This window comes from Falco peregrinus, chromosome 3 (genome assembly GCF_023634155.1).
Source record: "Falco peregrinus isolate bFalPer1 chromosome 3, bFalPer1.pri, whole genome shotgun sequence".
Classification (NCBI taxonomy): domain Eukaryota; kingdom Metazoa; phylum Chordata; class Aves; order Falconiformes; family Falconidae; genus Falco; species Falco peregrinus.
Window position 1 is genome coordinate 5,837,719 of NC_073723.1, and position 15,121 is coordinate 5,852,839.

General features: G+C 37.8%; 1 protein-coding gene across 3 annotated transcripts in view; it reads right to left on the minus strand.

Moving 5' to 3' along the window:
* Positions 1–15,121, minus strand: part of AGO2 (argonaute RISC catalytic component 2) — a 64,947-nt gene that overhangs the window by 13,570 nt on the left and 36,256 nt on the right. For all 3 annotated transcript variants that reach the window (XM_055799111.1, XM_055799110.1, XM_055799112.1), the window contains 10 exons: positions 14,894–15,013; positions 14,417–14,539; positions 12,527–12,660; positions 9,434–9,618; positions 7,329–7,488; positions 5,320–5,410; positions 3,934–4,128; positions 2,639–2,773; positions 1,141–1,242; positions 107–306 (listed from right to left, as the gene is read on the minus strand). In XM_055799111.1, the coding sequence (XP_055655086.1) occupies positions 107–306; positions 1,141–1,242; positions 2,639–2,773; positions 3,934–4,128; positions 5,320–5,410; positions 7,329–7,488; positions 9,434–9,618; positions 12,527–12,660; positions 14,417–14,539; positions 14,894–15,013 (1,445 nt within the window). The remainder of the gene's footprint in view (positions 1–106; positions 307–1,140; positions 1,243–2,638; positions 2,774–3,933; positions 4,129–5,319; positions 5,411–7,328; positions 7,489–9,433; positions 9,619–12,526; positions 12,661–14,416; positions 14,540–14,893; positions 15,014–15,121) is intronic.

Below are 15,121 nucleotides of genomic sequence, written 5' to 3' on the forward strand. Positions count from 1 at the left end.
GATCAAATTTACCTTCAAACTGCTAACTGAAGACAACACTGACCCCAGAATTAACACCCCCCACTTCCTTTCAAATTCTGTAATAATTCAAAACTATGCAACTCACCTATCGTGCTCTTTATCCACCAGATGATACCTGGCTCTGAAGGCAACCAGGTGCGCGTAATATGCTGGTGCAGGGATGGAAACAGAACGAGTACAACGTACGTATGTATGACACAGCTGATAGGTAAGAATCTGCAGTTCATCTGAAGAGAAACGATTGTCATCCCAGAGGACATGGTAATGAGAAGGTCTGCTTGTTCCCTGAAGGCAGATCACACAGGACATCAGCATTTCAAAAATACGTCTTGAAATTTCCCACCCCCCACCCCCCCCCGCAAATGAATTGCAGTATAACCAGCCACTGCCTCAAAACCCACGTGTGAACAATTCTACATACTTCAGCAAATTATTCCTTTAAAAAAGGCAAACGCCCTCCTGTCTCGCTCCCCATATAAGTAATCTGTTTTCACTTTTGGTTAGCTTACATTTTCTAGAATTTCATCCCTGTTACTGAAATTAAATTATCTTATTGAAATGCACTTTCATCTTGTGAAACTTAAGATCTGACAAAAAGCCATCACATAAAGTAACTTTAGGTAAAACATTAAGAGCTAACAGCAATCTAACTCATGCCCCTGTTGAGTATGCTTTTTTCGAGGACTATTACATTTTGACTTTCAGTACTGTTGTTTAATAGCTTCTATTCCTGACTTGGAAGAAGAAATCAAAGGAACTGCGAAACCACAACGGGGCTATCTAAATGTGATCCGTTGCTTCCTAGGAACTGGATGCACATTTCTAGAGAACTCGATGCAAGAGGCAGCTGTATAAAATAGTCCAACCACCTCGCTACTATTCAAAGTGGTACACAGACAGGAGGGAAGCACAATAAATTAAATGCACAGGGTGTGCTTCCTAACTGTTTATTATTTCTTTTAGATTTTAACGATGACAGAAGAGCACTGTCGATGGCATGAAAAGCTGAAATACAGAGATGGAAGTTGTACCATTTGTCTCCTGTGCAAAGAACGCAACAGGAAATATCAACAGCCAGCGTTACCTTTGCGAGTTACCATCCCACACAAAATTCTGTACCTGAATACCAGCGTGACTGCAGAGGTAAAAGTCAAACTCTGATGGATGGGTGATTTTTGTGTCCACTGTGGTACCAGCAGGAATGTTTCCGCTTTTTCCAACCTGTGTGAAAAGAAAATGCAAATATAGCAAGGCACACCAAGTATTTTCTTCTCAGCTGTATAGTAAGGAAAAAACAAAAGGGAAAAAAATCTGTAAAAAGCAGAAAGTCGAAAAAGAGTGAGCAAAACTGAACTTTCGTTCAACTGAAAATCTGGAGTGTCTCTACTACAGAAGGGGGAAATAAAAAGAAAAGATGAGCTGCGAAATCTTCTTAGAAGTTACCTACAAAGACTTGCTAATTAACATAAAAGAATTTCCTCTTAACTAATTTGTCAAATTCTTTTCATCTTCCCATTCCAGGACAGGTTATTCCTCTGCACTTCTTGGTTATACAACTATGGATTGTCCTCTTTCAGGTAAGACAGGCCTCTTCTTCCCTCAAAAACACTTTCCCTCAAAGCAGAACTTAAAAATACTCTTTAAGACAATTTGACAACTATAATCATAGCATCTCATCAATAAAAGAACCACCTGCGTGTCAGCATTAAAAGTTATCAATTACTGTCCTGAAGCCTTGCGGGCTTCAAGTGCTCATGCAGAGAAGCCTGACAGAAGGAAAAAGAACGTGAAACCCCATCTGTGAGCAGAGGTTTGCCATTGTGAACGCTTAATTTACAGCAATGACTCCATCCTAGCAGACTTGGGGAGTCTCCTCTCATGCAGAAAGGTGGAATCAAGTATTTCTACATGTACTTCACATAGATACAATAGTGACTATGAAACACTTCTAAAAACCTGAGATGTTCAGTACTACAAACACACGCTACAAATGTTGTGACACTTGATATGCCCAAACTGAACTCCACGTGCCTAAGACATTAGACACCCAAGATCCCTTAGAAGTAGCATTAATGGAAAAGAAAGTATTCTCAAAGTTTAGGGTTCACCTTACCCAACAATTTCAGTGTCTACACCTCAGCTAGTAACCCAAGAGTCACTCTGTAGTCAATGGCAACCGAACCAGTGAATTTACTAGTTCTAGAATCAGATGGAACATGCCTTTAAAGTGTGTTGGGAATGCTAAACAGATCACCATTTACAACAAAGAGTGCCAGAGGTAACTTCCAGACACTGACATTATAAGCCCTACACTACTCAGATGAGCCTCAACCCTCGAGGATCTTGAGACAGTAAAGAAAAAAAAAAATGAAAAGAAAGCTGAAAGCATTGATGAACTTAAAAACGGATGGGCACACTTGTTGAACGGCACATCCTGCCGATGTTTCGTAAAAGCTTCTTACCCATTTATTATATGGGACAGAAAATGAAGGTTTACCTTTCCAGGTAGAAAGATCTCACCCGCTATGTTATGTAGTTCTACAAACAAGTCTCTTGCTGCTTAAATAAGCAGTAATAGGTAACCTGGCTGCCTGCTAGATACTGGCCGGTCACATACCCGTTCATTTTTATCAGTACAGAAGAGTCTGGTGTGATGCCTTTTCTGCACAACTATAAATGTAATTCCAGGCTGGTAATCCTTTTCTAGTTTAATGCATGCTTCTCTGATAGCCAACAATTCATGATGGAGAACCTGAATCATAAACATAAAAGATACATGATAAATATGAAAGATAGCTATCTTACTAATAACTCTTATTTATCTACGAATTACTCTTATTTATCATGTTACTTCTTGCATTGTCACTCAGAGTAATGAGATGTCAAAGCATGCAGGATCAAACCTTAATTTCTTCACTTAATGAGAACAAATTAGATCACCAGTTTTCTGAGCCAGGCGAGAGCTGGTTCCATATTTGTTCAGCTCCAAGCATGAGGCTTGGACTAATAAGCTGTATGTCAAAATCTTTTTAACTGCCAAATACAAATGAACATTTAATAAGGTTGAATATAAACCAGCCTAATTATTTTTCAGGCTAGTACAAGGGATAAAATCCAGAATTGCTCAACTGCATGCTCCTTCCCAGCTCTGTGAAGTTTCACGCAGGACTACAGGCATCCATAAAAAGAAGAGAAAGGGAAGTGCAATAAAACAAAAAGCAATGGATTTGGGATTTGGGTTAATTATGAATTCAAAGTTTAGTGAAAAACAGTGATAAATGCAAAAAAGAAATTCGTACAAAGATAATATTATTAATTCAAGTTTACTAAGTGACATTATTCCCTGCCCCTTGGATTTTGAGAAGCTGACTAAATTCTGTTATCTTTTAATTTACGTATAAGATACTGGAAAGGAAAGCATATGTAAATATCTTTAAAATATACAGGAAACTATTTCATGAAATATGATACTTGTAAGTAAACAAAATAAATACACAAAGTATTTGCTGAATTTTATCGGAATGAATTAGAAGTGACAGCGTGAAAATACTGCATTTATTAATCCTGGTTAAAAAGTAAGAAAAATTAGCTTACGCTTAGTTTTTCTTTACTGTCCAAGTTCAGTTTACAGTTAGGGGTTACAGTTTGACTAATACACCTTTAACAGGTCACAGATATTTAACATAGCTCGAGTGCTAAACCTATACTTTATCATTTATAATTTTGCAAAGGGAAGTATTTTAAAGTGGAAAAGTATTAAAATAAAGCTGAAAACACTTTCCCTGCTCTGCTTGGTTAGAATCCAACAAATTTATTAAGGCTGTACTTCTTTTTGTAACTCCAACTACATAACACTACATTACTACCAGAAAACCACTTTATCAAAATCTTTCACAAAAAGAAAAATATAACCTGTTGAAATTGCCCCTCAGAAACACCATCTCTGTAGAAGATAATACGAGTTGGTTTAAATCTAGTTGATTTGTAGAACTGAATAAGCAACTCCCTGACCATGGCGGCCAAATCTTGGATGATTTCTTGGCGGTGCTGCTGGACCCGAACAGTGGCACAGTATCGATTAGGATGAGCATCCATGCTTCCTACAACCTGTTGAAAAAATGCTCAGTATCAAACCAAACTGAGAAACACTTTATTAAAGATATTTCATGAAGATAACTGCACTACCTTTTTAACAGTACCTTGTAAACTAAGCGGTTGACCTAGCAAAGATGTAGTCAAAATCATAATATGCTTAGAAAGAGCTTTCAGTTTAGTCTGCGTGTGGTAACATATCCTGTTGAAACGGGAAGCTTATTTTAAATCTAGAAGACTAATTTCCTATTTGCACCTACATACAGTTAAAAACCCCCAAATATGCTTCCAGAGCATGGACGTGAAACCATCGATTTAGTTTGGACTGCAGCAATTTGAACTCCTGAAGACAGAGTCCCCTTCTGGGACAATGTGGATGAATCTCTAGAACTCAGATGGTGAGGCACCACAGAAATATCCACACCAAACAGACACCGCTCGCCAAGGGAAGGGATTTTTGTATTTATGAAATATTCATATATTGTAAAAAATTACTATTCATATATTGAAAAAAAAATAAAAATTTGTTAAAGTAGTGCGGGACTCAAAAAAACAATCAAAAAAGATTCCAAATTCCCTATGTCAGCAATCACAGCTAAGCACATCTCCACATGCTTTTCCCTGGCCATATATGTGTAACTTCTTAAAACAGTTACTTGTTCATTTAACACCACAGGCTAAGATGCTGCACATACTGTCACCGAAGATCTTCATTATTAAATAAGCCAGAGCAAACATTACAGGCGCTTGACATAATCAAAGGCCGTTTCCTGTATTTAAGGAGCACATTTTCAAGCGATTACTGCACATTTTGTGTTATCAGGAAGCCTGAATTCCCCAAAACCACAACTGAGCCAGCTTAGTTCCCCATCAGTAATGGATAAATTCTTAACATTTTAACTGCTGAAAAAGCAGATTTAAACATGCACCACCTTATTACAGGTTGCTGTTAAATATCAGCTAATGGAAAAGCTCCTCTGTGTATTAGCAGTTCAGGTATTTTACAAGCCAATACACACTTTTAAGTAATTAGTATCAGAGCAAGCTCTCCAAAGTTTCATGAGATACTTGCAAAAAAATCTTTTATACTACTATGATTAGGCAATCTGAAAAAATGAACCGCAAAAGAAGTGAAAGTAATAAAATGCATTACAGCTGAGCAGCAGGAGAGAGCAGGGGTTAAAGATCATTCCACAATTTACTCACTGCGGCAATAGAAGGCTTTTTTCCATCTCCAGCTGGTGGATGGGTTACATCTGCTCCAAGGAATATGACAGGCTGTTGAAATACTGGCGGTCTGATAAAGAGAAATCAAATTTGTAAAAGCAGCAAAACTTATGCTTAATAAAGCACATTAACTCAAGCAAATAGCACTCTATACTCTTCAAGGGAATTAGTCAACTATATGCACTTGATCAGAGTTGGTCACTTGTATTGTGACAGTAATTAGAAGTCCAGATAACCATTTAGTGTGAGAATCCTTAATATATTTTTAAAGCATGGCTAGTTGTTGTTTTACATTAAAAATGAGGAAAAAATTTCCTTTGTAACTTGGAGAATTGCAGCCTTTATTAATTAGACCACAGAAAGGAGTAAAAGTTGATTCCTTAGCATCAAATAACATTGATGATAAAATTAAGTAACGGTGCACATATACAGATGCTATGGTTTTGTTTCATTCCCACCCCTTCAACCAACAGAAGATATCAAAAGATTTCTATTTTAACTGCTAAAACCTGCACTTTTCCAAAATGTCTAGGTGTTGTGTGTAGTTGTGCCATTTTCCTCCTCCCTCTACTGAACTCCATGTTCATCAATGCATAGTTTAATGGTATAATGAGCAGAATTCAACTTTCTGGCCACATTATTTGTCAACACGTGCCATTTAACATTTAACAGAGTACTTATGTTTAGGAATACATAAAGCATGGAACTATTTATATGGGGTGCGCGTATGTGTGTTTCTGTTTTGTTTCCACAGCAGTATCTCTTAACTCCTTTTTGAAAAACTAAAACAAACCAACCCGCTGTGCCTTTGAAATGCATGCTCTGCAATATGATGATTTTTAATTGCTTTAATAGGATCTCCAACAAGCACATTACCCAGGCTGAGTATATTTAGTTCAATAAACAAAATTTAACAAGCTACACAAAATATATATGCTTTCTGATAATGTGTTCTTTTTTTTCCCCTCCCTAAGTACTTGTTGTTGGATTACTTTTCAGCAGCTGCCTTCCGACTAGCCTAAATATGCCAAAGTGAAAACGTGCTTATCTGTGCAAAACAGAATGTTGACTTCTTTGAAACAGGCTCCCAAGAACGATGTAGAAAGTTGTTCCCTGAGCTCCCTCTATAACTTGAAATACAATGATTGTAAAAATGCCATCTTTTTACTAACATAGAAACCTAGCTGTTCATTTTGACTAAAGAAACTTGATATATATATTTATGCTAGCCTTCTCTATTCTGCACTGGTAAGTCAGAACAAGCTGTATCTTGTTCATTCTTCCATTAGAATTTCTTATTGCTTATTTTTTCAATAAAACTGATTAGAAGTTTCAATTGAAGAACATTTGTTTTGAGATGACACACAAACCAAATGTAGTCTTTAACAGCATGGTCCCTCCTTTTTAACAAATAAGCAAGACATTTCTTTCACTCCCACTCAACTATATGCAGAACTTCAGTGACATGTCAGATACAGAATTAAATAGCATCAAAGCAACTTCACAGAACATAGTCACAGTATGACTAAAACTTATCAATGTAATCCAAATAAGAAATTGCAAGATAAACTGGACCTGGAAACCAATCAGTACTTTTCTGCTCCCAGCTTTTGGATTTTTAAATGTCTATGTAAATTAAGACATACAACAAAATGAAGGATCTTGACCACAAGGAAAAGGCACTACTATTCAAGACTGTCTAAATTTGTTTCTGAAAACTCAAGGCAAATAAAATACTACAAATTTTTCATTCAAATGAAAGTTGCTATCTTCAATGGTCAGATTTCAAAATGGAACAAGGGCTCTTCTCCAGTCTTTGTAACCTAACTTTTGAAGGACAACTTATTAGAAGCCGAACAACAGGTTCGTCAGAAGAGTCACTTAAAACTATGGTGCTACGACTACAGATAAAAGCACACAGTTATCTTAATATGACGCACGTTCTCTTTACAATACAATACCCTCTTCATCTCTGAAAGACAGCTTACCTTCCCTGTGGCAGTAAAATATTATTTACACCTCCTAATTTGACATTTATTTTTAAGCAAAGGTTAGACAGAGTTTGCGGTGTTGTTCTTTGCACGTTTTTCATCTGAACACACTGCGTAGCCATTCCCAGCACAGTGTCACCAACACGCTTCACCTCCGCTGCAAAACAGAGAAAAAAACCCCAAAATATTTGCATATTGCAAATCAAACAACATAGGAGACATTAATTCAGTGACAATTAATTACATCTAGAGTTTTAAGAAACAAGAAAAAACCTAATCCCCAGACTCAACCCCAGCCTTCAGTAAACCTCCTCCCACTTCCATACTGCTTCATCTGCCAACAGCGCAGTGACTGGGTCCTAAATATAACTAAAGGCACTGTTGCTTCTTTTAACCAAGAATACTTTTTTTTTTTTGTGAAATTACACTAATTTTATAATGACAGTGTAATTTATAATGACATAATCAGCATGGAAGAACCTTTGGCTAATAAAGTAGGTAACATGAAAAGCATTAGGATGATGAGCACTTCTTTCATTATTGAACACTGAACTAGTACTGCAAACTTAATAGTAATGTGCTGAGTAATATTCAGCCAACCACTTTTATCAGTTCATCAGTGCAAGTTCACCACTTGCATAAGTGGCTAGTTTAGCAAAGGACAGCCCATAAAAACTCCAGAAGAAACTCAGCAAGAACTGTACTATTCAAAAGGTTAGAACAAATCTTATTGGTACCAACAAAATTGAGACTTAAAGGCTTTAGGAGAGCTATACTCTTACACTCAGGAAAAGAAGAAATTTAGGCTCCAAGGCAGGCTCAGAGAACAGCGCACACACACACACACACACCCTTCTCCTTTGGCAACAAGAAAGGGAAAGAGGCTTTTTGAGGAGAAGAGTGAGAAGACAAGACAAGATGTGGTAAAGGAAGTGCAAGACTATGGAAGAGCACAGGGAGAAAATTAAGAGATGATTAGAGGGGGCAGAAAGAACTATAATTAAAGATCATGACAAGGAAAGCAGATGAGAGTGGTTCCACATCCTCTCAGCGGTTAAGTAAAGAGTCTCTTTTAATGCCAAGCAGCAGAAGTGAAAATGTCATTTTGCACTGAATTTCTATTGAACAACTTAAGAGATGAGCCACTTTCTTTGCAAGGCTGAATTCAAGGGGATTTTATTAAGGTTCCTTTTTAAATCTCTTTTTATCTTACATGAGATAATCTTGAGAAAAGAAAGGTAGGAAATTATTTTCTGCTTTATTAAATTGGTAAGGGTGGGGAATGGGATGGGATAAAACAAATCTGCAGCTGTTTGGTAGATCTGAGCCATTAGAGAAGAGCCAGTCCATGAAGCTATGGGAGAAAAATAGCGGATGGTACTGCAACTAGGCAAGGGAAGTGAATAAAGGGGAAAGGCAGGATAAGAAAATGAGCAGTCTTGCCTATAGGAAGGGCTAATTAAAACTAAAATGCATGGTTTATCTGAAACATTTAAAAGCTATGTTTATGTGCTATGTAAAATGCCCTAAATGTCAATCTCTTTCAAAAAAACAGTTTAACTTGCTGAGTTTTCACCTTCCATGCATCTGTCTCCTCACAACCCCAGACTCAAACTGAAAGAATAGGCAAAAAAATCAATTGGTGGAAATCTCCTTCACTAAACTTTCTTTGCCAAAGGTGATGACGTAAGCAACGATTCTAAAAGCTGCACAGTTCTTGAGGGCATTACTTCTTCAAATCACTTGGTATGCTTCACACACAAGTTATAGTAATTATATTTTAATCCACTGCGTAACAATTTCATCAAAGCCACAAAGGCCCTGGTTTAGCTTTCTCACTCACAAACTGCATCTCAAATGCAACTAACAGCACGAATGTGGCAAAGCAAATGAAAAGCACAGACAAAAATAATTAAAAGAATTAAGGTCTTAATATAAAACATCATGCAGCACAAGAACAAGAATAAAATTAATTTACAGCCCATTCCCTAAATGGAATTTATATAGTTAAACCAGAAAGAAACTTTTCTCATTCAGCTACTTCACAAAAAAATACATGAAGTTGTGACTGAAACACACGCTCATGATTTGCACTTACTGACCATAGACTGGTGTTTTTCCTGGCAAAATTACTACAACGAGCTGCAGCCCAGTGTAAGTGTTCTTGAGATGTCTGAACATGGGCTCCACACTGTCGGCTCCCTGCGCGTATTTACAGAAGCACGGCTGCCCCTGGATTGGCATTCCTGCATCTCTGGAAATCTTCCTCAGTTGCTCTGTAAAGGACCTAAGGGACATAAATAAATAGATTAGTTTCTTAGGTAGCAAACCCCATCTTGCTTGTTCTTATTTTTAATGGAACAATTCTGTTAAGCCTGTAGAGTTGCGCTGTCCAAAAACCTGGGAATTTACCCCACGCACATCTTTAATTGACTATGCCTATGTAGTCACCGAAGGAAAGACAGGGGAGGAAATACACTGCATAAGTAACACCATTAATAAAAGCTTAATTTCCAAAGCAAATTCCACCTTATTTGATCTTTCTACTGCACATACAGTATAAGCTACTTTTTGAAAAAAAAAAAAAAACCACAATGATGATATTTTGGATAGCCTGCTCTTCTATAGTACAAACTTCCGTCTGGTACTTACCACTACAGAAATGGCTGGAGTTCCTTCTTTTTCTTGGTAAGAAAAACATCCACCAGAAGTTACCAAGAATTGTGTCTCCATGAACTGATCAAATGTCAACAATAATGCACAAGAAAACCTTGCTAGATCTCAGAGAAAAGGTCTATTCTGGAGGTGAACACAAACCTTCATAAGGATGATGTAAATAAGTCACCCTTTGATGAAACCAGTCAGAAACCTGATTTTGTCAAGAGGCTTTTACCAGTGAAGACCGCCCCCAGCCCCGTGCTTGCAGCTGTGTTGCAGCCTGCCTCCTTCTCTGGGCTCTAGTTGACACGGTAGCGCTTGGCCATCTTTCCTTTTGCAGGGACACCAAAAGGACAGCGTGCCTGCTACAAGCAAGACAATCAGAAGTACTCCAGTGTAGATGCCTAGGGCTCTCTAGAGTATAACCAGCCTGGAAAGCATCTTCAATGTCATGGCTTCTCCAGGTCAGATGCCTGCAGTCAGTGGTGCCCGAGTAGTCTGTAAGTCCCATCCCCACAAAACAAAGACAAGATGAGCAAGTAGTGAGGTGTCACAATGCAGACCAAACAGAGTACTTGGCGCCAAAGGACTAGCATCCATGCTCTATGTTTCTGGGATTTCTCATCAGAGTGGCTTGTCTGCTGCCGTGGGCTGAGCATCCTTTAGTGGCCGAAGCACATCCTCGAGCCCAATTTTGTCAAAAAAAAAAAAATAAAAAAAATCCATACTGTACACTCAGACTGCTCCTTGATGCAGAACATGGTAAGGCAATTGGTGACTATAAGGAGAATGACATCAAATACACACTCCTCATCCAAACTAAAACACTACTGCAGACATACCTAGAAATGTCCTTTGGCTCTTGGCTTAATGACCGCCACAGTAAACATGACCCCTGGCAGCAACGCCTAAGTGACATAAATGCTGATAAAGAGCCCCTTTTATTATTTTGGAGTGGATGCCCCCATAGGTGTCTAAAAAGTTGCTCGTCTTAACCACAGGGTGAGAGATGATACAGTCTTACCCACTTGAGAGGGTGTGAAGATTTAGTTTCTTCCAAACCCATTGTTAACTTTAATGAATCATAACAGTCTATGAGCTTCAGCCCCGCAGCATGTGGCTTCTTGCAGAAACAGGTACATTAAGCGTCTTCCCTGGCAAAACAGGCACTCACCACTAAGCAGAAAGAGTCAGCGGCAGAATATGCAAGTCTAAAACAGCACAGGTTTTGAGCCTTTAGAAGTCCATCTGCAAGTATGGTGTCCAAGAGGAAAGGTTCTCTCCCTGTTCCTGAGAGGTAAACCAGGATGGTTTTGAAGACTTTCAGGGATTTTGAAGGTGTTCACTCTGACAGATCTACAGCAGCAGAGTTCCAACTTGCTCAACAAGATGTAACAAGAGGCAACAAGATGCAGCTGGATGCAGTCATATTCCTAGTATGAAGGAATGTCCTTTCACAGTGAGGACAAACTCCATCTAAACCAACAAATAATTTTATTTTGGCTTATTATGTTGAAGACTTCTGTCTCTCTCTCAAAACTAACTTCTATGCGGCATCTCCACTAGAAGCAACAGCATGGAAGGGAGAATTCTCTGGCAGTTTAGTTCCTGTTACGTACCTGGAGAGAACAAGTCCCTAGCCTTACACAATAGGAAGAAAAGTAAAAGGTAAGATTCCCACTGTTTACTCACCACTTGTTAGGGGAAAATTCCCAAGATATTTGGCAAATCATCTAAAGGAACACTGTTATGGCAATAGTATTGTTATGAACAATCACTGTCTTGCGTTCACCTTACAAAGAGCCGTTGAGTCACCTGCTAGTCACCTCTAAGAGCTGCAGCACTTGCCCATGCATGAAGAGAAAGCAACTGCTTGCAAAAAAAGGAATCAGACAATCCATCTACGGAGTCACGCACTTTCCCTGATCTAAGAATAGCAGATGTCACTTCTAACAATAATCTTTCAACAATCATGTTCCATCCAAAGACAGAGAAACCAGATTTGACTCGGAATATTTGAATGAATCTTTCAACAAAACTAGCCCTACTCATCTTGTAAATACAGCAACTTGCACGTAAGAGTAACCTTGTTAGTAGACAGAAGTTGGATTCCTTTTCAAAATTTTCCTTTTAAATAGGTTCTGCATGAATAAATCTATTCCATATAACCAGGAAAAGAACTTAAGACAACATACATGTTAGCTTTCACTCCTGACAAATACTTAATGATAAATACTCATTATGACATCATTTCAGTCATCTTAAACTTTGTCCTAAGACCTCACTGGTCAGAAACCTGCCATATAACACAAATTGCTTTTGGTAAGTCTGACTTAGAGGATTTCATGATGCTGGCACTGAAATTGTATCGGCATCATTCAAAACACAAAGACTCAGAACTCCAAAAGCACTGTCAAAGTTGTACTATCATATGTTAAACAACTTAAAATATAATTTCACTTATTTAGAATATATATTTTTGTTGTCATACTAATATTCATAAATAATAAAATCACCATCTGATGAAACACACTTACTTAAGATGAACTTCAGTGCATTGGCGCTGGGGAGCAAAACATGCAATCGCCCAAACCTTTATTTCAATTCCAGTATGAAATTGTTTATTCCTCATGTCCCAGACTCCTTGAACTGGTGTAGCGATTGCTTTATTCTGGAAGCGTAAGGGGGAAAAAAAAAAATAAAAAAAATGCTAAAGCAAAAATTGATTCATACTAACAAAAGTCAGTTATGCTTCTACTTCTCTCCAACTAGCAGGATATTTATATTTTTAGGCCTTTTTCTCCACTGTTACATCATCTAACTTACCTTATAAAGAGCATTCTATCACTGTAGCAAGACAGTTTGCTTGCCAGGTGAAAATAAGGCTCATAAAAATAAAGCTCATATTGTTAATTTTCATTGTTGATGGTTTCCTTTGGTTATATAAATCAGCAGCAGATAGAAATTACATATGGGTAGTAAGTCAGGTTCACACTTGGTATGTAAAGTTAACGAGAACATACATTTCTACAGTGACTTTACAACCACTTAGTGAACTTTGCAAGAGCAATTTAAGTATTATCAATATTTTAGACATCACTAAGTAAAGGCAAGTAGTGGTTCAATGTCACTCACACAACTCTAGAAAGAAGTGAACAAGCTGACAAAAGATGATCAGGCATTCAACTATGACCTGTGCAACACTTTTTCTCCCATTAAGCAGACTTTACTGTGATGGATTATCTAGAGGACAAGGGATATAATAAGATGACTAAAGTAATCCTGGTGATATTCATTACCTTAGTAAGTATTAGTATCCCATAGGTGTTTTAGACAAGTTACCAGGGTGTCCACCTTCCCATTTAGCAGCAAAAGCTAAAATTAATGGGAATTTTTCAGGACGGACACACAGCTCTGATAAGTCATTTTGCAAAGAGTTATGTCTGCTGAATGCAGTACCCCCCTGCTTGGACTTCCCATCATTGATCTGCCATTAAACTCTTGCTCCCCCTGCTCCCCCGGTGCCAGAACAGCTCATGGGAGCACCGTCCCTAATCAGGATCAGGCAAAGACAACTGGGTTATCTTAACCTTTCCATCAAGAAAGGTTTGAGCTAATCTGCCCAATTGTGTGTGAAGAGCTTTAGACAGAAGATGCAAGATCTTCTTCTCCCATTGCAGGTTTATGGAGGTAACAGAACTCTCTTCAGCTGGCAATACATGATCTAGAAGGGATTCATCAGAAGACTCCATAAATTAATAAATTATCCCAGCTATCAAAGCTTTCACCTTGCATAAAACCAAGACACATTATATAATTGATAGAAAATCCTGTTTCTCAAGCTTTTTTTGAAAGATATTACAGTAGGACGATTATGTCAGAAAGGCCATCTGAAAAGCCCTTGTAAAGAAAGAAACTGTGAATAAATACTCCCACAGGAAGAGATGGCTCTAGAGAAGTATATGTTGATAGATTTAATATCTTAACATAGTCCTAAACATAGATGCTCCACCCAGAAGACTCAAAACCAACCAGAAATTCAGAAGATTTCAGTTAATGGAAGAAAATATAAACAGCAATAATTAAAGTTGTTTCTGTTCATCTCTATACACACTGATCTGAACCACTATTTGCAGGTTTCTTCTTGCAACACACAGTAAAAGAGTGCATGAAAGAAAGACACGTTTCTCTGAAGTTTACATAAACATATTTTTAACTTAGCTTTACTTTCAGAAATAAAGCAGCAATTGAGTGAGATGCAAAACGGACCATACATTTAAGGACTTTCAAACCTTAAAAATAAGTTCTAAACATTACAATGACTTCATCCCATTACATCCAACATGATCTAAAACAATTATATTACAGAAATTATCACAGCTGGTAATAGAAGCTATCACAGATTGTACAGTATCTGTTCAACATACCCTGCCTCCGTAGAGGATTGAAGGAGGCTGTAGGACTCTACCGGTCACATCTGTCATTTCGTCTTTGACCATTATTCCAAATTCACGAACATAAGGGTCAGTATTAAAACTCGCACTCCGCATCTGAAATTGAAAGGAATGATGATATTTCTTGCAGAAAAAGAAGTTATTTTTATGAGATCAAAACTTTTTGAGATCACCTGTATTTGGGCACATGCCCCTTATATATGGGTGAAGCCACACATGCACTGCCTCTACTAATTCTACTGGGATACATGGATGCCTCAGAATTTGAAACAAAGCACCAAAAAACCCACTTGAAAACCTTTTGTGAGAAAGTACTTCTAATTAATGGAGAAAGGCTTATAAAAACAAGCTCATAACCTGTGCGTAGTGCAAAAAGCATTCAGTATCTGCTAATGGTAAGAAAACCAAAGTCCATTACTACACTTGACTCATGTTTGACTGAACACTCACCAATTTGCTTATCTCTTCTTGACGGTCAGGTGCTGATCTGGCAGTTGCTCGAATCATAGTGGAAGTTTGATTGTCAGTGAGTTTCTTTATGCATCTTTGTCCTGCCACTATGTTGCACACCTAAAATAATTCCACACAAAGGGAGTCAAAAAACCACAACGCAACTGGTTTTTTTTGGCTGCTGGGTGTTTTGGTTTTTTTTCTTGCTGTACTATAGTATTTCTAAAG